The 23452-nt window shown below is 45.5% G+C and overlaps 1 protein-coding gene across 1 annotated transcript; it reads right to left on the bottom strand.

Moving 5' to 3' along the window:
• Positions 1–1239: 1239 nt before the first annotated feature.
• On the bottom strand, positions 1240–23452 carry Capn14 (calpain 14). The gene is made up of 18 exons (XM_047523548.1): positions 23430–23452; positions 22595–22769; positions 21938–22000; positions 20429–20514; positions 17905–17979; positions 16306–16472; positions 15157–15320; positions 14679–14687; positions 12618–12823; positions 11664–11700; positions 11164–11220; positions 9749–9806; positions 6567–6631; positions 5021–5089; positions 4332–4410; positions 3610–3717; positions 3081–3136; positions 1240–1266 (listed from the first exon to the last, which is right to left on the bottom strand). The coding sequence occupies exons 1-18, from the start codon at positions 23450–23452 to the stop codon at positions 1240–1242; spliced, it is 1524 nt and encodes a 507-aa protein (XP_047379504.1).

The raw sequence follows: 23452 nt of genomic DNA, 5'->3' as shown, positions 1-23452 counted from the left end.
CTGGCACTTTATGGCAAGCCATTACATTTTATCATTTGGAATAAATGAAGGGTTTTTTTTTCCTAAGGAAAATAATTTTCTACCTCCTTGAACTTTGCTTTGAATGTGCTCCATTCTTCTAGTACACTGCTCATCTATCAGGCTGTCAGGTTTCCTGTGTCTTTAAGTGACACAATCTTAGCCCTGCATTCAGCTGCTTCCTTTAGTCCACTGTGGACCTGGAGACCAGGTAGACACATTTGTTAGACTTGTTCGTATATCAAGAACAAACAGAATAGTAATTAATGAAGGCGCTGGGGTGCTGACCTATGAGCAAAACATGTGGGCTTTGGAAAAACAGCCTTTGTTCTGCTTTTGCATTTGAGTTTGGGGTTGGTAGGGATGCCACAAATAATGACGTATCATAGTAGCTGAAAAAAATCAGATATGCCAACCATCTGCTGACAAACTCTATAACTTGGCAGGGATTTGTTATTCTTCTTTGCAGGAGGTACACAGAGAAGTTTCGAACTGATTTAAAATGGGTCCAATAGTGCATAGGTCAAGAAAACAGACTGATGCCTGTCACTAGCAAGAAGGCCTTTGAGAACTCAGGTTTCTTAAATCCACAGTTGTCCCAAATCTAGTCATCTGGAGATATTGTCAGCAGAAGACAAGAGTGCCCTCAGATGCCAGAGCCAGCCCACCCCACCTGGATCCAGTTGATGCTCTTATTTTCTATGTTCTTGAAAACCTACTCTGTCCCTAGCTCCACTCTAAAGAAAGAAAACTTAACCTATACCTGTCCATTTATAGATGCTGGTGCAGATATCTAAGGATGCAGCATTCCTTCTTCCAACCTTGAAACCTAGAGTGTTATCTCAAGTGTGATGACACCTGACAGATGTAAGGTCATTTAAATGGGACCGCCATGGATGTATCCCATAGAGACCAAGCACACCAGCTCCACAGTTGGATTGCTTGGGCCATATCAGGGAACATCTCTGATTGTGACAAGGTTATGGGCAGGACAGCTGGACTTAACAAATCCAATGCAATCTTTGCCACCTTCCTTTCCTTTTGGCATACTGAGCATCTGAAGGGGAGAGCTGCAGGAGAAAAATCTTCCCAGCTGAGAAGGTGATGTTGGTGCACAGTCCTGAAGAATAGTAACTGGGGTGAGCAAGGGTTATCCTCAGCCAAAGTACCCTTGGACCATATGCAGAATCCTTAGTGAAGATGGATAAGGCTCCAGACTTCTCAGGAATACAGGGTCATCATCAGCCACTGCACATGAGGAGAAAGCCAATTATGATCAGTTCAAACCCACCTGACTTGAGACCTCTTCCCCCTCATTCCTGGGGAGCCATGGAGATGAGACATTAAAGAATGGTTTAGCCAGAGGGACCACAGCACCTGGTAGTAAGTATAAATCAACCTGAAATATAATCAACCTTGACTGCTCACAGTGCCTGTGAATGATGACAGTCAAGATCCAGGCTGATTTTGTATTCAATTCTCAATGAGTTTTCCCCCCTTGTGAACTCAGTTTGGCATGTTCACCCTCTGCAGGTGTGCAAGCCGACTGGGTAGCAGACATCTTTCGAGCATATTCTATGTGTTTACAGTCCCTCTGATCTCTCATTGAGGGGATCTCTGGAGAAACTAGACATTGCATCAAAATGATGATGCTGATGATGAAGGTGATATTGATGAAATGACCAGTGGTGTCAGAGGAAGCTTCACCGGGCAATGGAGCTGAACCCCACATTCACATCAACTACTGGGGTGACTGGAAGGACACACATGCTTAGGCTCTCTCCATATCTTAGGATATAGAATATAAAATTGACATTTGAGATCAAGAAAGACATGTCATCTTTTACTGGGGCCTTTCTAAGCAGCTCAAATGCAAAAAGTGTTACAGAATAAACAGAACATGTGAATCAACTCCAGACTCCAATATCGCCGCAGTGAGCACTAGCGAGGACCAGCTCAAATCAGGCAGGTGCTGGATAAAGCAGTGCGTTTTGAAGAATCAGAGGAGACAACTGTTGTCATACATGTATTTGTCTTCTAAACATATCACCTTATTCATTCAACAAACATTTGTCAAGTGCCTACTATGTGTAAAGCACTACACAGGATGCAGGAAAAGGTCACAAAGACACTGAATGCAGTGCCTGAACTTGAGGTAAAGCTGTGCAAGTTCTTCACTGAGGTTTATTTCTGGCCTGCAAGTCTTGCCTGATCTGACCCTGATCTTGAGACTCACCTTGAGCCAGTTCCGCTCCCTCTCTTCTCTACCCAGGATCACACACACCAATCCATCCAGCAGAGGCCTTTCCTCCTCTCTATTCTTCCTGGCCGGTTCTTTCTTGTTCTTAAGGTTTTCGCTTCAATGTCACCTCCTCCAGAGAGGCCTCATGGAGTGCCCCATGGAGACTAGATCTCTCATTACTGTCTGTGCTGGAGTTCACTGCTGGACCCGGCTCCTCACCCATCTCTGTGTGCATGGTCTGCTGTCTGACGTGTGGCATGAAAAAGGAGACTATTTCCCCATCTGTTGAAATGAACTTGGTCATGTGACTTGCTTTGAATAACAATGAGCTGCAAGGAATGTTGTGTCAGATCAGAGCCGTGGTCTTGGAGGCTTTGTGTGTTAAGCTCACTTTCTTGTTCTCTCTCTGTCCTCAGAAGGGCAAGGTTGGTCAGAGTTTCCTCAATTAAGGTAACCCAGCAAAACTTCCAGCCAGCCCAGAGATGTATGGACAAGCCAGTTGAGACCCACTGGCTCCCAGTCATGTGGCTTGTGAGCTAAGTAAATCCTTGTCATACATTGTGGAAATTTTGTAGAGATGTCACATGGCACTATTGTGAACAGAGCTAGTCACTCCCCTGTCCCATCAGACACACCAGATACAAAGTGGGTACTTTGTAAATATTTCATAAATGAATGAAAAAGTCAATAAATGCAGTGCCAAATCTCCAACACAGTAAAATGAAGGGCCCCCAGAACCCTTCTACTTCACAAGAACCTGGACCTGCAATGACCACCTCTACCTAATCAATGACAGCTGACTCTTTGGGGAAAGTCTTACCTCTGACTTCCGGAGGTATATCCCTTTGCCATCTTGGGTTAAGTTTTGGAAGACATCTGTGAAAAATACAGCAGAAAGAAATACAGCTACTTTGTGTGTGTGTGTGTGTGTGTTTGTGTGTGTGTTTGTGTTTGTGTGTGTGTGTTTATGTGTGTGTGTGTTTGTGTGTGTGCGTGTTTGTGTGTGTGTGTGTTTGTGTGTGTGTGTGTGTGTGTTTGAAATTTTATAAACTAGTTCCTCCCACACCTCCCCTTACCTTAACCACATCCATGCTGAAAATGCAAGGGAAGCCAATTTCCACCTACATGTAACCACAAATGGCCACGCTTATTATAAGCGAAATACCTCAAACCTTTGCCTCTGGAGCAACGCAGGGTGTAAATTAGTTTAGACAGGCACATGGCCCACGATCTCCAGAGATGCCCAGCCTTGTGTCTGAACTGGCACTATGCTCTCTAGAGCTTGAACAAGGGACAGGTGGGTAACCATGGGACATGCAGAGAAAAGTCCCTCACCCCCACTCACTTACTTGATGCACGCAGCATCAAGTGCACAAAGCTGACAAAGTCAATCTGAAGTCTGGGGCCACCGTAGCGAAGGAGCATCAACTGGCAGACGTCATCTTTGAGCACGATTCCTGCATTAAGCACAGGCTCCTGTGCTGAGTGCTGAGGCTCTTGCACCCATGTCCCCACCCATCTGAGACTCCTTACATTGTCCCTCCACTTGAGGGACTTGAATCCTGATAGCATGGAGATCTTTTTTAATGATGTTCATTTCAAATCTTCTAATCATTTAATCAGTTAATTCTACCTCCATCCTCCATGCCTGCCCCTTTAGACCACTAGCATGGAGATATTTTTATCAAGTGGTCATTGGCTTTCAAGGCAGAAGACAGACTGCTTAGAGCTCAGACTTAGTGCTCAGTGCTTGACTTGGTACTCCTGGGGCCCAGGTGTCCTGCATTGAAACCCCAAGCAAGTTCTTTACCTTCTCCAAGCTTCAATTTCTTCCTCTGTAGGGTGGGGATTTCAACAGGGTGTTGTTGGAGATTAAATAAGAGACCAGATGTGCCAACCCTTGACAGATCTTAGCTATGATCATAACCATCATAATAATCAATGCTTTGTTACTTGCAGATCCACACCTTTGAGCCTCTGCATTTGGGGAATCACTTTGGAATGTCATGCGACCCCGCCTCCCCGTCTGGGGAGTGAGCACCTGTCCTGGCACCAGCTCCTCCATACCTACCTGCCTCCTTCACAGCAGTCCGCAGCTGCACCCAGTCCAGGAATCCTGACCTGCTACTGTCTTGCTTGTGGAAAACTTCCTGCAAAGAACCAAAACCAGAGGCTAAGGAAGCCAGGCATGCCCAAGACCATCTAAGAGCCCCCATGTGTGCCAGGGTCAGTCACAGGGAGACTGCTGATGGATAGGAATTAGGCAGAAGGTCCAGGCCAGGAATCTATCATCTCACGTCATTTACAGGCTCTGAAAAAGGCAAAGGTTTTCTTCTCTTGGGTTATAGACCGTCTGGGTGTAGGTAAATGTGCTTGATTTAAGTACATTATCCATACTTGGAAGTGGTTCCAACTTTATGACTCAGGAGAAAAGTGAAAGAGTAGGGAGAAGCCAATTTCTGAAGAACTTTAAATGCCACCTTGCTGAGGATGTTGAACTTCCTCTGAAAGTAACGGGGAATCTTTAAGAGGTTTTTGTTAAGAAGCGACCTGACCAGATACATGTCTTAGAAACTCAAGAGACCATTGCAGCAGGCTGACAGAGTTTGGGAGAGAGGAAGAGCAAGCGCTCACTGCGGGAAGAGCAGAGATGTGACAAGTGGTCAGGTTTAAAGGGGGAGAGGAGTATCTTGCGTGGTGTTGAAGAACTGCCATCTCTGTTCCATTCCCCAGAGGAGCATGGCTAAGGCTTGTCCTTACCTGGTAGAGCACCAGCTGCTTCCACAGGCCCCTGAACTCCTGGATGCTCACGGTCCCTGATGCATTAAGCTGATAACAGGTTAAGGTGAACTCTGACAAGAGAGCATTCCATCGTCAGCTCTGGAAGCACCAATGGGCCCTCTATAAGAAGTGTGCAATTTGTGGATGACTCTGATCAAGGTCTGATGTCCCTGCCGGGCTCCTTTCACTGGCCAGTCCAGCCTAGATTTCTCTTGCCCTTGCTAGGAAAAGACAGTGGCTTTGCAAGAAGTAAGGATGTCCAAAATGATGGTAGCAATGACAACAGCCATCATCCAGTGAGGCAGGAGATTTCGACATGGCCAATGGATGTGATTTAAATAAAAGCCAGTAACTTTCTCAGAAGAGTTAAAACCAATGTACAGAAGAACTTAGGCACAGGGTGGCTAGACGCCTCTTTTACTTACTCATTTATGAAAAGTTCAAAGCAGAATGGGTGGCCTTGTAGACAATGTCAGAATACCCCAGGCATCAGAGAGACTGGGTCAAAAAGCCACCACATGCCTTCTCTGGGTCCTCACTAGCACTGAGTTGCTGTTTTACCTGTGTTATGTCCTTTACACCTTGTAGCATCAGCCCCGCTGTGGTCTAGAAGATGAAGTGAGCTCCCAGAGCCGGGGACAAGGATGGAGCCTGTCCCATTGCCTCGACACCTAATCCCCATCCTGCACCACCTCTGAGTGTCTGCAAAGGATTTTGTTTGCACAAAACTCCTCAGACTATCTGTTCTCTGCCTCTCTGCACTATAGATTATCAAACTTTGATTTAACTGCCCACTCAGAAAGACGAAGCATTTGCTAGGAAAATCACAGGGTTGAGAACCAGGAAAGCTGAGGCACAGTGTGTTTTTGAATTCCCTGAGTTCAGGTTTCCTGGTATGTAAATGGGACCGCCACTACCCATCACCAGATGAAAGATTCAGAGCCCCGAGGCTCTTGGAAGGCCTCTTATGAAGGCTGTAGCATGACTACCAGGCAGTACTCTTTAGCTGCCGCGTCCTTACTCTCAGGAAATAAGATATGTTTTGGGGGTTTTGTTGGTACTAGGAATTGAACCCAGGATCTTGCATTTGCTAGGCAAGTGCTCTACCATTGAGCTACGCCCCCAGACTATTTTATTTTACGTTTTAAAATATTTCATTTGCTAAGTTGCCCAGCCTGGTCTTGAACTTGTGATCCTCCTGCCTCGGCCTGCTGAGCGGAGGGGATCACAGTCATGTACCACTGCACCCAGCAGATTATCATTATCGATAGTTAATGGATGGCAGTTTTTACCTCAGCACATTACCTGCATTATCTATTTGCATTTTTACACCAACCCTACAGAGTAGATTTAAATACTATCTTAACTGCATTAGATGAATATCTGCAGGCACGATGAGGTTCAGCGAAGTCCAAGATCAAACAACTCACAAGGGCTGGGGTTTGGATTCAAACCCAGTCAGGCTGATTCCAAAGCAAAGATCTCAACCAGCAGCACACACCCACCCACAAACCTGAAAAGATACGTCCAGGAGGGCCAGGATCCCCTGGCAGGCATCAAGGCTGAAGAAGGGCTGTGGGCTCCCCAGACCTGCAGGGAGCAAAGGAGTCTCTTTTATGAACAGAATGAGGCAGTGCTGCCCAGGGCAGCCAGAGAGGTTCTGGTGACACCATGTATGTGGGGTGGAAAGAGTAAGGAGAAAGCAGTGGAGAGGGAGGGGACCAGGTGGTGGCTCTTACACCCTACAGAGGACACCTGCTCCTGGCTGGGCTTTGCTTACACAGTGGGAGAAAGGAACATATGCTCTGCACCTAAGAAGGGCCAGGATCATAGCCACAGACTCCCACACCGAAAGGAGAGCTGTGAGGACAGCCAGTTCAAGTCTCCACCCACACTGAGGGATTCTCTCTTCAGGTTTCATGATGGTGGCTCTGTCAACGATAGGGTGTTCATTTTTCCACGTGCACAGAGTTTCCAGAGAAACTTTTTTTTGAGTCCACAGGATCCTCCTGTAATATTCACTCACTGACTCAGTTCTGCCTCCAGAAAAGCATAAAATGATGTTTGTCTCCTCTCTGACAAACATCTCTAGCCCCAACTGTTCCTCAGATGAAATGGTTTCTAAATCCTTGTCACCCTTTTCTGGAGCCTATACTTTGTCAGTGTTTGTCTGAAATATGACAACAAGACTTGAACGCACTCCTTTGATGCAATTTGATTGCAGCAGGTCTATTGCTTCCAAAGTTTTCAGTCAGTATTTCCCAATTATGTTCCAAGGGAGATGTTCTGTAGAGAGTTTTGTGATCAAATGTATATAGAATAATTGGTGTCTACAACCCCTTTCCTCCCTTCACCAAGCTCCTTGGCCGATATTGAAATTTTGTGTCCTTAAAGAAAAGGGGGACAGTAAAACACTATGTCCCTGAAAGCCCCCTTTCTGTTCCCAAAAACCTAGCCAAGTTAAGGGAACAGTGAGAGAGAGCCGGAGCTAGAAGGTCTAGATCCGTATTATCTTGAAGGACACTGTGTTTCTCTTGTATACACTGGGAACTAGGGCAAGTTACTATTATCTGTAGAAAGCTACTTTCTTGCATGTACGCCAGGACAATTGCTCCTTGGGATGCCGATCATATGAGCAAATGAAGAAAACTAATGTTGATGGTATCACTGCTTCTGCAGCCTAACACAAAACCCCTCTCTCAGTGGCAACTGGGGTGGAACTGGGGTCACTGTGGAGAGGATACCTGTCACTCAAATAGCTGGCTGCCACTGGAAATAGCACCATGAGGGACAAAGACACTCTTTTCTGGAACAGTGTCATGAGGGATGGAGGCACTGTGCTTGGCAAGGCACCTAGGGGGACAGAGCTGCTACCAGTTCAGCCTGTCGCTGCTTGAACTCCTCTTGGAACAGTTACTGATCTCTTGTGAGTGTTCCCCAAAAAATCATATGTCTCCCATGCCACGAGCAGGCACTTTCTTGGGCCTTTCAGCAACCTACCCCACTGGCCTGGCACGTCTGAGCTGTGGACATGATGGTGTGACATGGAATTTCCCAAGTACCACTGACCACAGAAACGAACTCCTTTCACTTCGTAGAATGCTTATTAAAACCACTTAGTTTCTAACGTTACTTGGAGAACAATTTCATAAACACAGATCTAAATGCTTCCATTAAATGCAGCTGAATTTGCCTAGCTTATTTAGCAGCAAGTTGAGATTACTAGTTTGTAAGTTGGAGGTCAACTAAATTAACCAATGTCTCTCACCTAAACTGTCAAAAGAAAAAAATGAGGTCTTTAGAAAGTTAGGAACCAGTGCACCTAATTTTAAAAAATAACAATGGCAGTGTTTTATGATCATCCTGGCTATATTTCATCTTTTTTGGTTTGGGCACAGCTTGTTGAGAACATTCTGGAATTTGATTCTGTTGTCTCTTGTTTAGGTGATTCTTCCTAGTGTAGGATCATCTGCAGATGCACTGAGGCTACCTCCTATGTCTTCTTCTAAGCCACTGATTAAATTAGGGAAATAAAGGAACCAAGGACAAAATCTGGGATTCTCATCTAGACACCTAAACATATACGTAGACTTTCACCAATAATAAAGAATTATTTCTCTTATCGTATATTTGTGTAGCCCTGGGAATGGTGTTAAGACTTCTGAATACATCTAGTATTACTATTTTCCAACTCAGATTTCATTATTTACTATGGGAGATTTTGCCAAATACTTTGTCAAAATGTACAGTAGTTCTCTGACAGAAAGTTCCAGAAATCCTCTCATAAGACTAAACAAAAGCAATTTACCCACCCATCTTTTAGGAAAAGTGTTTTGCATACTTTGCAATTGAGACATTTAAAAAAACTTTAAATGGGTACAAGTCATTTCCTTTAGATAATTTTTCTAGAATTAGCCTAGAAATTTTTCAGGGGTTTTTGATGTCTGAGAATTTCTAAAATCTTCCTTTCTGGATCTTTCACTGATAACTGAATTAGACTTTGAGAAAGCATCTGGAAACTATTTCAAACCCTGAGAAATACAATACCCTGAACTGTAATGTGTCTGGGTTTAGAATCTTGGCTTCATATAAAGAAGCAATCAAATATCTTAAGTAGGAAATGCTCGTTAATTTTTTATCTTTCTCACTTTGAAGTTAATTTGCCTCCCTACAGAAATCAGTCTATTTCCTCTATGGTCTTCTTGTGTATGCAATGTTTTTGCTTGGACTTCAAGTTTTCCTAATAATGTATCCCAGATGCCATATGAAAGCTCCCCATCTGAAGTCCTCCTAGATGATATGCTGTATTCCTCCAGATTTTTTGTAGCTCGATCAGTTTAAATATGAGTTCATCAGAGAGTTCCCTGGTAGTTGAGTCAATAATGAATATTTATAACCCAGGTTGAGGAAATGGAATTGATATGCCAAGAAAGGAGTACTTGGTTCTTCCTCTCAAACTAGTAAAGTGGAGAAAGTGTTCATTTCATAACCATATATCTCTACACACCCAAAATGAGCAAAAAATAAGGATTTTTAAAGCTCTACTGCTTTGCCAGATCACAAAACCCATCCTGCTGTCAAATGTAACTGCTAGGTGGGGTCAGCTCTCAATGATTCACACATTGCACTAAGCAAAGAGAAACAAAGATGGAATATAGAAAATGTGTGTCCCCTCTGAGTCCTACAGGATGACTCCAAAGCACTTACTTGACCAGGTCATGCGGTTCAGGATCTTCTGCAGCGGAACTGCATTTATTTCTGGATACTGAAAGGAAAGCAGAATGGAGAGAGAAAACCATCGTTACTGAATACTCACCAGCAGAGGGGTCGCAAGTTAAAGGGGCTGGGAACATCCTGTCCAGCATAGGTTCAACATGGTATATGTGCCACTTCTGAGCAGAAATAAGTGACACCATTATATTGTACACAAAGATTTTGGCCAGACATGTAATTCAATCTGAGGTTTCATAAAAACTTTACAATGCTCTTTGACTGGTTGCCAAGTCCAGAGCACACCAGCAGGGCAGAACCCTTAAGAAGCAGGCTTATAGGAGCAGCGATTCTCAGTGGAAGTATTTTAGAAGTTCAGCAATTTGCTTTGAATTTTCTTCCTCACAAAAGATCATCAGCCAAAACTCCAGATTTTAATTTTAGAGTTTACCAAAGTAATCTTTCATATTAAAATTTGACTTTATAAAATATCAGTGAAATACAAGTACCATGCATTTGAATTTATAAAACTGCTACATAGTCATAATGTACATTGTTTATGGTGCGTGTGCGTGCGTGTGTGTGTGTGTGTGTGTGTGTGTGTGTGTATTTGGATTCACTATTAGATTTCATTTGATGAAAGGACTGCGGCATAAAATGTTTGGAAACCCCAGATATGGAGGAAAACCTTTATAAACAATACATATAAGATTCCAATTAATCCGCTTTGCTTTTCCCATGACTAATCAACACAGTTTCCAAAAACAGATCATCATCTTAACTACTTCTGGAGACAATGGCTCTTCGCACTTGTCTGAAAATGTGAGAACTTTAATAGAAAGTAGCAACTGAGGGTTGTTATGGTCTAGACATGAGGTGTTCCCCAAAAGCTGATGTGTGCTCTATATGAGAAGATTCAGAGGTGAAATGATAATGATATAAGCGCTTTAACCTTATCAGTGCATTATTCCATTGATCTGAATTAACTGGGCAATAACTGTCGGCAGGTGGGAAGTGACTGGAGGAGTTGGGTCACTGCCTTTGGGGTTTATATTGTGCTCCTGGTGAGTGGAGTTTTCTCTCTGCTTCCTGTTGCCACGTCCTGAGCTGCTTTCCCCTACCCCACTCTTCTATCACCATGTTCTACCTCACCCTGAGGCCCAGAGCAATGGAGTCAGCCCTCTATGCACTGAGACTTCTGAAATCATGAACTCCAAATAAACTTTTCCTCCCTTAAGTTGTTCTTGTTGGGTATTTTGGTCACGGTGAGGAAACAGCTGACTATAACAGGGAAATAGGAAGCCTTAAATCGCATTTTACACACAGCATCAAACAAATACAAACCCACATTTCGTAAAATTTTATGCTCCACTTCCTTACCTCCTCCTTCCACCCCTGCCCACCACACTAACCTTTGCAAAGAGTTTGGTGAAGAATTCATTCTGTTCTTCATTTTGTTCTACTATTTCCTGTAGGAACAGACACACAAAAAGAACTGCATACATAGACTCTCCTGCAAACATTGTTGTGTCATGGCTTCTAGGTCTCTGAAACTGACCTTGAATCATCTTAAATTTCCAACACAGCATTCACAAACATCTCTGTTGCTCAAATTCTCCCCGATGTTGGGGAAGTAACATATAATGAAATGAGTGCGTGAAACGCCAGAAGCAGAAGCAGAAGAAAGTTCAGATATGCTCTGGAGCTCTGGACCCTTGATCATGAGAACCTGATAAGAAGGGCAATTATCCAGACTTTCTTGTTGCAAAAACAGCTGACCTGGGCACTTTCAGAGCACAACAGATGGCACGGTGCCTTTGCCAGATCCTTGCTGATCCTTTACCATGATGTTAGGTGCCCACCACCTTGGCACTGGAAACAGGCTCAGTCAGGGCTTCGCCAGACCTCTCACCTTAGAGAAGACCACACTGGAGTTGTTGCCAAGTTCACTGAGGAAAGAAAAAGACAGAGAGTTTCCTCTGGGGGGTCGTCTTGGGAACCTTTGAACAAATATTGGCCCTCCCGGGGAGCTTATCCTCTGAGTTCTGGAGCAGAGGTGCCAGCAGTCCTTCCCGGCTCACGTCTCTCACCTCCCACTTCTCCTCAAAGTGTCCAGTCCAGCCACATGACATAGCTCACTACTCCTAACTTCCCTAACCTTCTCTAACTACCCCTACTTGTAGTTCAAAATTCAGTGATCTGGTCTGGCAGTGAGGCCTGAGATCAACTCAAACTACTATGGCCAAGAGAGAGAGAGAGAGAGAGAGAGAGAGAGAGAGAGAGAGAGAGAGAGAGAACCAACACAAAATACCTGGTACTGAAAGACTATCACTTTAAAACAATCACAGGCAAAATACTAAGTTTGGTTGGGATGTGCATGAATAGATTCAACTGCACACTAGTGGTGACTGAACCTGCTAGTGAATGACGGCCACCCTTCATCTGAACAAGCCTTGTGCCTCTGTCAGGAGTCACCTGCTCCCTGAAGCCATCCCTGCTTCCCCAGGACTGTCAAGTCAGCTCACATGCCCCTCTCTGATGCTCCTCTAGCATCTGGGCATCTTAATGTTTATACTGAATATATTGCAACATCCATGACTTGCCCATGACTGTGTTCTTCCCAGGTCTTCAGCTTTAGAAGGGCCTGGGCCATGTCTGTTCTCTTTTTATCTATGGCATCCAGCATGGTTAGTTGGTAGGTGGAAGGAGAGTGGAAAGGAATGACCTCTCTATAGAGAAGCACCTTGGTGCCCAGTTTTCCTTATTCCTCTTTCATCCTAAGCAGCAGAGACTCCGGTCTCCACCATCTCCAATCTCGACCTCTTAGCCTGCAGTGGCCCTCGTGGGTCCCAGCCTGTGTCCTTACTGCAAGATGTGCTTCCTGGAGAAGAGTCTGAGGAGGAACTCCGACTCCTGGCAGGCCTCAGACGCACAGGGCACGATGAGGTATGTGCCTGGTTCCAGCCACAGCTCCCGACTCACTTCCTTTTCTTTAAGGAACTCTTCAGGCCAGCGCAGGGGAGCATTTCTCCAGAAGAACTCAGGGGGCAGTCTCCTCTTGTCATTATGGTGCTGTGGGTGGGGGACAGAATGACACCAGTGGAGGTGGTCACCCAGGGCTGGTGACCAGGCCTGGAACTCTCATCCGGGAACCAGGACTGAGTTGGCCTTTGATCAGGCAACTTCAATTACCCCAGTGGAGGATGAGGCTGAGGGGCGTGGAGGATGGAGAGAACTAGAACATGCTGGGGGGCACCTTTGCTGAAACCAGTAAGGGCTGGTGTGAGCTGATTTGATATCACATTAAAAACACATTGGCACAAATGATGTGAGAAATGTCCCTGTGACTGTAAGCTTCATTTCACCATGCAGGAACCTTGGGCTCAGCCACGGTACGTCATCTGTCCTGGAGAGTTCCATTCAGGACTGGAATTCAGGAAAGCTGAGTTCCATTGTTCTTTGTGCTTTCTATGCCTTCTCCATGTGTGTGACACAATCTCAGGGTGACTGAGATGTGACTGATGACCACAGGTGCAGCTGGACCACCACCTTCCCTCCCCCTGCGTCACAGCAGCTACATACAAAGCACTGGACATGGCAGGTCATCCCAGCAGAAACAGCCACAGAAGAGAACTGGATGAGAACACAGACCCGAAGCAGCGCTCTGGATCTCACACTGGGCATGCGCTTTGTCATCTGCTTTTCTTTCTTTGTTCCCTGCCTCTCCTTACTTTTCTCTCTTACTTCCTCTGCCCCTTGTTCTCACTCAAGGCTACAGAGAAAGAAGAGGTTCATACCAGGATCCCGTCCTGGGTTTAGTTTTTCTTGTACTATCAACTGCCTTCTCTCATCCCTTTATGACTTTTTTTTTTTTTTTGCCTTTTTACTTTTATAAGTGATTCCCAGTTTTCCTTTGCTTACACTTTTATTATAGATCGACCCAAATTCTATGTAGATGTAAGCGTAATATAAATAACTTCTTTTCAAGTTAATAGGCAACTTTGGGAGCACCCCGTGTTCCTGCAGGAGGGAAAAACAAACAGAAAACCAAAAACATGATCCAATGCAAAATGGTTTCTTTATAAAAGTCCTTTTGCTTGATTCAGTCCAAAACAGGAGAAAATGAAGGTTTCACTCCTGTTTTCTTGGGAAACAAAATAATAGCTGCCACCCTCCAGTGCTGGAATCCCTCAGACTTCTTCCCCAGTGCCTCCAGGTGGTTCTTGTCCCCATACCCATTTCCCCAAGCTGTTGTTTTTGTTGTTGTTATTATTATTATTATTTGGTATGGGGATTGAACTCAGGGGCGCTCAACTACTGAGCCACATCCCCAGCCCTTTTTTGTATTTTATTTATAGACAGGATCTCACTAAGTTGCTCAGCACCTTGCTAAGTGCCTGAGGCTGACTTTGGCTCATGGTCCTCCTGTCTCAGCCTCCCAAGCCACTGGGATTACAGGCGTGCCCTACCACACCCAGTTCCCCAAGCTTTTATCCTTGTTCCTGAGGAGGTGGGTTGTGTGGTCTCTTGATGTCCTGTATGTTTTAGGTCTATTTTATTATGGGCTCCATAGCTCAGGCAAGGTTGTCATTTATCATCCTTCCTCTGCTGCGACAGCCTTCAATATTCGTACTAGGTATTTATGTAGGGGTTTAATGAATTCTCAAATTTATTGGTTCTGTGCTAGGCTGAGATTTCCTTATAGAAGCGTAAGGATTTCTTAGGATCCTTAAGTAAAAAAAAGACACACACACACGCATGTGCACACACGCACACATACACAGTTGGCATTATCCACTGACATCACTGACATTCTCAGCTTCTTGCATAGGATGCTACAGTCAACGCCAGTCTCACAGTGGCTTAGTCACAAACTAGGCATCAGTCCAAACTAGGGCTTCTGGTCAAGGTCAAGTGTGGACCTCACCTTGCTTATCTGAAAAACAAAGAAAGAAAGATCTAATTAGTTACTGAAAGACTCCAAACCCTGATGGAATCTGACACAGAAGACATCTTCCGGGGGCCCCTTCCTCCCTTGGGCACTTTGATCCCTGGTGGGAAATTGGGACAAAGCCTGAGGCAAAGAACCCCTGGCTGCCTGGGAGAGGAAAAGGAGCCAACTCTATCTACGAGCCAGGCTCTGTGAAAAGCACAACCACACCGTCTTCTTTTGTGCAACCCTTTGCATTAGCTTCATGGACCCCATTTTACAGGTGGAGAAACTGATGTTCAAGTGCAAGGACGTGACTTGTTCTAGATCGCATATTCCTAAGCACAGAGTCAGGACATAAACCCAACCCCAAGGACAGGGACAGAGAGCTAAGAGGACAGGGACGAGGAAGAAGTGGTAGCTGTTGGAGACCCCATGCTGGACCTCACACCCTCAGGTCCCAGGGGCCACCTACGCTGAAGAGGTAGAAGCCAATGGCCAGGCGAGACTTCGGGTTGCGGCACCTGTGCCTGGGCTTTTGGAGCAGGGACACCAGCACTCTGCAGGGTCTCAGGGACTGCCTCCCCTCCTCAGGCCTCCAGACAGACAACAGGAACTGTGGATTTTTCCAAAATGTGTCTGGGCAAAACACAGCAAGGTGAGAAGAGGACCCTGGTTCCACTATCATCTGGCTTCCCAAACCACCCAGAGGTACATATCTGAGGACACCTGCACCAGGCTTCACATCTCAGTTCCGTCTGGACAGAGCGGAGACCCTTCATCCTCAGCTCTGTGTCCCGTACACCCCCTGCTCTTCCACCTCAGGTTCTCCTACGCACACCTGCCCAGAGTTGTTCCTATGCTGTTGCCCCTTTGCCCAGCAAAGCCTGGCCCAGACACCACGCCCCACGAACACCTGCTGCTTGAATAAGTGACTGTGTCAATTTGCTGAGGAGAGCAGGCCCAAGATCCCAGCAGCCTTCACACCTTGGCAGAGGTGAAACCTTAGCCTAAGGACAGATTCAGTCATCAGGGGATATGGTGGTGGGAGGGGACACCAGAGCTACGGCTGCCCTGCCCCACTGAGATCAGACCCAGAGGTCTTTCCTTCAAAAGGGAGACCCACCACCTCCATCACAGAAGAAGGGACATGGCCACCAACTTCCCATCTCAAGAATTTAGGCACGTTTTTCTGTTCTAAGGGAGAGCCCGGGAGCCCTGGGTCTGTGTCCCCATCAGATTCCAGTGGGGAACACCTGATACCTGGGATGTGATTACTGTTTGAATCCTGCCCGTCACGAGGTGGTTATTTTGATGCACCCGTGGCCTTATCCCAAAACTGATTTCACCTATTCAGTGACCATGCCTGCGTGCCTGTGTGCCACTCTTGTGGATCAGAAGAGGCACCCCTCTGGAAAGCTGCAGACCCACAGGTGACAGCCTGACAAAGAGGACTATCTCTGCAAACTGGGGCCAAAGTTGCCCCCTCTTCCCTATGGACGCATCCCAGGACTAGAGTGGGTGGCTGACAAGCAGGGCTCCCTCCTCCTCAGCCACATGTGCAGGGCTGTCTGCACCACCCCCTACGTGACACCCCGAGTCCAAGAGCCCGCTGCGTGCCCACCTCGCCGCGGGGACTTCATCCGGCCTCCAGCTGTGCTCCCCTTTTCCCATCTTCCCTCTCGCATGGTGTACGTCCACTTTTGGCCCACCTCCAAGCTCAACAGACCTGGGGTCAGTTTGCAGATGACCAGAAGCACAAAGTGTGCTCTAAAGTCCTGCAGTGTCATCCTGAAAAGAGGCGGAAACAGCACAGACGAGTGAGATGATGTCCTGTCCCGAGGACCAAGAAGCAGGGATGGGGCCTTGGTCTGGGCACCCCATCCTCTCCCAGACCCAGGACCCATCGTCCTCCCTGCTCTGTGCAGAGTCCAGCGGGTCCCGGATGCAGGAGGGGGGCCAGCCTGATCAGTGTGAGGGTCCATCTGGGGAAGTGGAGCCCCAGGAAACCCCTGCCCTCTGGCTTTTAGCATCATTACACGTGGCTTACTGAAGATAATGGTCCCGCTTCTTTGTGACAGTGACAAAAGCAAATTGAGGTGTTCACAACCAGTCAATTGACTTATGATGTTCAAGAGAAATTGTGTAGGTCAGTTCCCAGTCATTAATTAAGAGCTTCACCCCCACATGCTAACTGTGCTCTGAGTCCTGCTGCATAAGCTGTCTGGGGCTCAGTTTATTCATCCACAGAGTGGAAGTGATAGAATCTGCAGTAAAAGATCTTCAAAAGCAAGGCACTGCAGCAGTGTGGACAGGTCAGGGGAGACCAGCAGTCCATGGGACTTGGGCTGAGGTAAACAGAAAGGGTGGGCTGCCTTGAGGGGTAACTTTGGGTTGCCTGGGATAGTGTGACTCCGCTCTGCAGGGCCCAGATCAGGAGGCTTGTTATTTGGCAAGACTCTGTAGTCCATTCCTTCTTCATCTCCTTTTCGGGACAGGAAAGCTAAACCCTGTGTTGAGGACACTGAGCAGAGAGCAGAATGGAGGCCAGAGAGGCAGCCGCCCCCAAGCCCTGCTCAGAGCACATGCTGGTCCTGTGCCTGAGGTCCTGCCCTTAAAATGCCTTCTTCCCTGTTCCTAACAATATTTAAGTTTTTCTTAGGATGCAAGTGCAGAACCCTAGGGCTTGCCCTAAAATGACCTTTGAACTGGATGGAATCAAAAGTCTCCAAGGGAGAATAATGGAGTCTGTAGGAGAACAGTGCATGGTAGACCTAGAGTAGAAGGGAAGGGTGCTGTCAGCAAGTGGATGGAACAGAGACTCACCTTCCACCTGGACTTGCATACAGACTCTGGCTACAACCAACCAACCCTGTTTCCCCTTACCCTGGGCTGCTTAAAATCTTCCCCTACTAGCTGATCAGGGAGCAGAATTTGAACTTGCCACCTGTCCCTTTGTTTGGTGGCCTCCAATGAAAGGTCTTTTCATAAAAAATGGGAACCACAGAGTTGGCTTCTATGTGTGTTGTTGTTCAGTGTTGTTCTTATCATAGGGACTGTGATAAGATTTACCTCAGCTTTTGGCCCTGCTGGACTGGAAGCCCCTTAAGGGAGTATGTCTTACTGACTTCTTTATACAAGATGCCTGGCATACATGAGGCACCCAGAAAATATTTGCTGGATGTAAGCCAGGGCATTTGTCCCAAATCCCCAAGTCAAATACCAGAATTCTCCATCATTATCTTTCCTCAGAAGCAGAATCTTCTCCTTGGGGCTCAGCAGCTCCCATGTTCTTGAACTGAAAATAGAAAAGATACATTTTCATGGGGAATGACAAGATTGCAAAGAGCATGCCAGAAATTCTTTAGTAAATGCTCTGTGGTGTCATCATTTAGAATTATTTTCAGACTGTTTTGCAGATGACTAAATCTTGCATTCTGCATTATAAGATCAACATGTAACATTAATCAATCACTTACTCTAAGCCAAGCACCAGGCTAGGTTCTTGACATACTTTATTTCACTTAAGGCTAGCATCACTTAAGGCTAACAACAACTTTGACAGAGAGACATCTATCTCCATTTTAGAGATTAGGCAACTAAGATTAAGAGAGATTAAGTCACTTGCTTGAAGTCACAAAACTCTTCAATGTCAGAGCTGGCATTTGAGTCTGCAGTTGCTTATTTTCAAAGCCCATCATATTGAACTTCTATTTCTGGCCATGAAAGAGCAAAGCTGTCCTGTATTAGCCTCCTACTATAAATGACCCAAAGTAGGACAAAATATAAGAAATGATTTTCAGACATTGGGCAGCAGTCAGCACAGGATTAAGATCCTGGGAGGAGGGAAGCCAACAGCCTGAGCTCTCACATCGCCTTCTTCCTGAAGGGAATTTCCAGCACAGTGATGCAGGACGTGGAATATATTCTCCAGCTGAATGGAGAAGACAGAGTCCGGAGTTTCAGGAAACCAAGGCAGCTAGAATGTAATGGGCAAAGTGCCTCGAGGAAGGGACTCCATAAAGAAGCTCCAGAAAACTTCACAGGGGTTCCCTTGAGCTGTGGTTGAAAGTTTATCTGTGCTTTTTTTTAAGTGATACTGCATAAGACTGGTCTGTAGACAGAGCAGGGAATCATGTGAATTTCCGACAGCCAGAGTTTAAAGACTCTTTTGAAAACATAAAGTCTTTACTAGAGATTCCAGAGGGTCTTCAACTTAGTAATGGAGTCAAATCATCACTGAAATAAAAATTTATCGTAACCTGCCCTACAAGTGCTTGAAAACTTCAAAGTATCAGAATGATCCCTAAGCAATGTGACTACCTGGCAGAAAAAGCCCAACACCTTTTAAAGGGATACAATGGAATTCCACATTCAGAAACTAAAATTTACAATGTCTAGCACCCAATTAAAATAATTACTGGTCACATGAAGAAGCAGAAAAGTGACCCCTGACCAGGAATAAAAACAGTCAGTAGGTACCAATATAGAAATGAGAGAGAAGATGGAGTTAACAAATAGGGACGTGAAGATAGCTATTATAAACACACTCCATATTCTCAAGGATGTAAAAGAAAATACAGACACAATGAGGGAAGAATGGGAAATTTAGAAGTGGAATATCTAGAGCTGAAAAATATAATATTTGAAATGGAAAATACACTGGGTGGGATTAGCAGTTGATGAAACATTGTGGAATAAAAGTCCATCCTTCATTTAATCTTTGTCACACCTCTAGTTCAGAAAAATTATGAAACTTGCCTGAGATGATACAGACAGAAAGTAACAAAACTATAATTTTGCCCATCACCTTTCTGTAATGTTCATTCTTGTTCTATGAAATGAGGAATCACGACCAACACTACGAAGACATATTTCTGTAGCACTTTAGAATTTAAGCATTTTTTGGGGTGACATTTTTCCATATAGACCCAGTTCCTCTGTTACTTCTGTCAATTCATTCAAAGCAGCACACACTATCAGGAGTAAAATTCAACTTGCTTTTCCAAGTCTTTACATTCACCTATAAAAATGGTCAAGTTTAATGCAGATGTGAACATGTTTGTGTACTCTGTAGTGTCACACGGGGTTAAAAATGACAATTCTTCATAATGACAGGGATGTGGTCTCTCACACTTGGCCTCCCTTTCTACCTGTGCCCTATACCCAGTCTGTAGCCTATAAAACCCACATTTCTTTCAGGCTTCCTTAAGGCAGAAACAACCCAAATGTAGACTTTCAGTCAGGATGCCCGGAGGTCACTAATGTAACCAAACAGTAGCTATCAATTCCAATATCTCTACCTTTGACTCAACAAGCACAAGAATGCATTGGACCACTCCAGAGATAGAAGGCTAGACTAAGGCACCAGAGACCTTCATTGAGCCATGCTATGTGACCTCAGGTAAATCTTCATCTATGCATCTGTTTTTCCAATAGTAAAGTGGGGATGCAACTACCAACTTTATATAGCACTGTCTGGGGAAACTGAATTAGGTAGTAAGAGATCAAAGGATTTAGCATAGCTCAGTTCTCAATGAACCTTCACTTTAATTATTCCAACAAAAGAGAAAGTGACCTACATACCATAAAGCATCTTATATATGTGAGGGATTGAGTTCCACACTCTAAAACCTTTTGATTCAGCCTGATGCCAAAGGAAGCACACATCTGAATTTCTGTGCAAATGGCAGCCTCCTTTACAGCCTTCACCTGCCTGATTCTTCCCGCTCCCCAACAGTCCAAACCTGTCACTCCAGTCTCCTTTCCATTCCACCTTCCCCCAGGGGTTCCGTAGCTTCACTAGATATTCCGGTCCATATTTGCAGGTCACCTACACAAAATGAGAAAAGGTTTAGTGGCTGGGTTAAGTGCCAAGTGTTCCAGATATCTGGGTGAGACTCAGGCCTGCAGCTGAGAACTTGCAAAGGAAAAACCAAAGGCCTAAAGAGTTGGTAGAGGAGAAAGTGGCCCTGCTACTTGCACTTGCTAGCTGTGGGACCCAGGACCAACGATTTAACCTCCTGTCTCTCAGCTTCCGGATCTGTAAAATGAAGCTAATAGTCACACATATAGTGGTGGCTTGCATGGTGGATCCCCAAAGCATATGACCACCTGGAACATGTGAATGTGATACTATTTGGAAGCATCTTGAGATGAAAGCATCCTGGATTAGGATGTAGGGTCCTAAATCCAAAGATTATTATTCTAAGAGAAAGGAAGAAGACACAGAAGGAGAAGACCATGTAAAGACGAAGGCAGAGATTAGATTTATGTAGCCCAACATCTAGAATAGTATTTAGCACAAAGCAAGTGCTATATAAATTTGTTAAATAAGTACAAAAGTAAATGAAAGTTCATGGCTGTTGGTGATCAAGAAGAAGGATGAAGTTATATATGAGTTGAGTGTAAAAAATGTGAAACAGTTAAAGGAAGCTGGAGGTCTTTCGGAGTCTGGCTCTCAAGATAATGTCAGAGGATCTTTAAGATTGACCCCTCTGACTTCTTATCTCCATGCTTTGCCCATGCAGCTCCCTCCTCCAGAATGACTTTCTCTTTCATATGGATCTACCCATCTTGAGGGAGCCAACCCATACTAGCTCTTCTATCCTTTTCTGACTTCTCTCCAAGTCAATTGGCGAATGTCTTCTCTTCTACCTCTGAACCCCCAAAGTCTTCCCTGTATGCTCTCTTCTCTCCATTTTTACTTTGCTTCCTTATCCTTCTCAGGTATGGGTTGTCTCCATATTTGACAGTAAGCAATTTGTGGCCAGAGTCCCGGTCTGATCCTTCTTCTCAGTGCACAGTGGAGCTCAAAAGACAAATATCAATTGGAAGAACTAGAAAGATTGTTGGAAAGCAGCATGTGAGAGAGAAGCAATAACCTGGGAAGGAAGAACCAGAATGAAGTCTGCCATCAGCCATCTAGTGAAGTGAAGTTTAAGGAAGTGTTGTGAAGCACAGCAGAGCTAGATGGCTGATTGGCTGAGGGGTGACCCATTGGGAGAGTCTGGGATGATGCATTGAGAGTAGCAAAGCTTAGACCCAACACTTTACACCAGAAAATAGGTACAGAGTTCCTGGGAGTCCACCATCAGTTTTGGCAGGCCCTGGAGCATCTACCAGAGACTTTATTCCCACCTCACTCCAAGATTGGGCACAGATAACATTCACCAAGATGAGCCATGGTCTTAGTAGGAAGCCCTGGGAGAGAAGCAGGAGGCTGAGAGGGAAATGAGGGACCCAGTTCACCCCACCTTCCTGATTCCTGTGAGAGTATAGGCATGGCCATCCACCAGTCCGTTCTCCTGCACCCTTGCCTTCTGCAAAGACAAAAAAGACACCCCAGTCAGTCCTTAGTTGTGTGCAGCTTATTCCAGGAGTCGTGGGATGCCTGGAATGGACTTGGCTGGAGCAGTGGGTTTTGGAGAGCAGTGGAAGAGAATCATGATGCGGTACATCACAACAATTTCCAAAACTCTTCACAATCCACAGTCTCATTTGACCTTCTCAATAACAAATGTGCCGCTTGGAAGTGATAAGAACCTACATTTTACAGAGGACAAACTTAGATCAATTGCTAAATCATTGTCTGAGGATACATGGATCATTGAGCCAGGGCTGATCTAAGGACTTCCTACCCTGGCTCTGAGTTCTTTATTGTAGTTAAATTGAACGTTAAGTGCCATGCGTGTAGTTGATATTTAATAATTATCACCTCCCTTCTCTGAATACCATGTTTATTCTACTGCTGCCCTGTCTGTCCTCAGGACTCAGCTCTGGTGGCCCGGTTTGAACACCAGGACTCTAGGTATGGGGTTGGGCAGAAGCCCGGGGGCTCACACAGGAGACAAACAGCTGGTGGATGAGGGGATGGCAGCAGGAGAGGCTGCCACTGTGCATCCCACTCTCACCCCTAGATGAGTCTGGCAGCCAATGAGAGTTCTGCTGTAGGTAGCTTGGGTTAGGATGTCCCAGAGGTTGCCAGGGGCTTCTGCCAGGTTGATGGTCATTGTCACCCCTCCGGTGAAGTCCACAAAGGCTTCAGACACCTGTCCAAATTGCAAGTCTTCATAGGAACCAGAAAGCCTGCCCAGAGAAGGAATTAACATGAGAAGAAAAGGCAAGGGCATTTGTACGACAGATGGGTTAGCCCAAATGAGCAGTGAACCATTACTCACTTGTTCTTTGGCACATATCTGCTATTCCTTCCTTTCAACCAGGATAAAAAGAAAGAATGTCTACTAAGAGTTCCTTAAACACCTCCATCCATTAGGGAAAGGTAAAATTCCTGAATACTTCTTCAGATGAGGTGACCCCCATATCAAACACCTTGAATATGTTTTCACTTCTACGTTGGCCAAGGCATGCCTCAGAAACTCACTTCATAAGCTTTGCTTGATTCTAGTCCCTTCCCCCAACACTGAGAGAGAGAGAAAAAAAGAAGACAAAGAGGGGGATATTCCTAGTGGTTGTCTTACTTGGCATAGGCCTTTTCCAGAAGAGCTCCCCAGAACAAGTTCTTGTAGGTAGAGGAGACGAACACCAGCTGGCCAGCTTCACTCACAGGCAGTCGGTCATCTATCACCACAGGAACCCATTTCCCAAAGTGCCAGAACTGGAGGGAGATAGTGCCCACTGGTGAATGAGGACTGCCCTGGAAGGTAGCCCAGAGGCAAAGGCATGGCTCTTCAGTGGGCCCTGTTTCCAACGGCCCCCTTCAGGCTGAGGCACCAGGAAGACACTCACCCAGAACTGGAAGATGCCAGCAT

This window comes from Sciurus carolinensis, chromosome 13, assembly GCF_902686445.1.
Source record: "Sciurus carolinensis chromosome 13, mSciCar1.2, whole genome shotgun sequence".
Taxonomy (NCBI): domain Eukaryota; kingdom Metazoa; phylum Chordata; class Mammalia; order Rodentia; family Sciuridae; genus Sciurus; species Sciurus carolinensis.
This window is presented reverse-complemented; position numbering and strand designations above follow the sequence as displayed.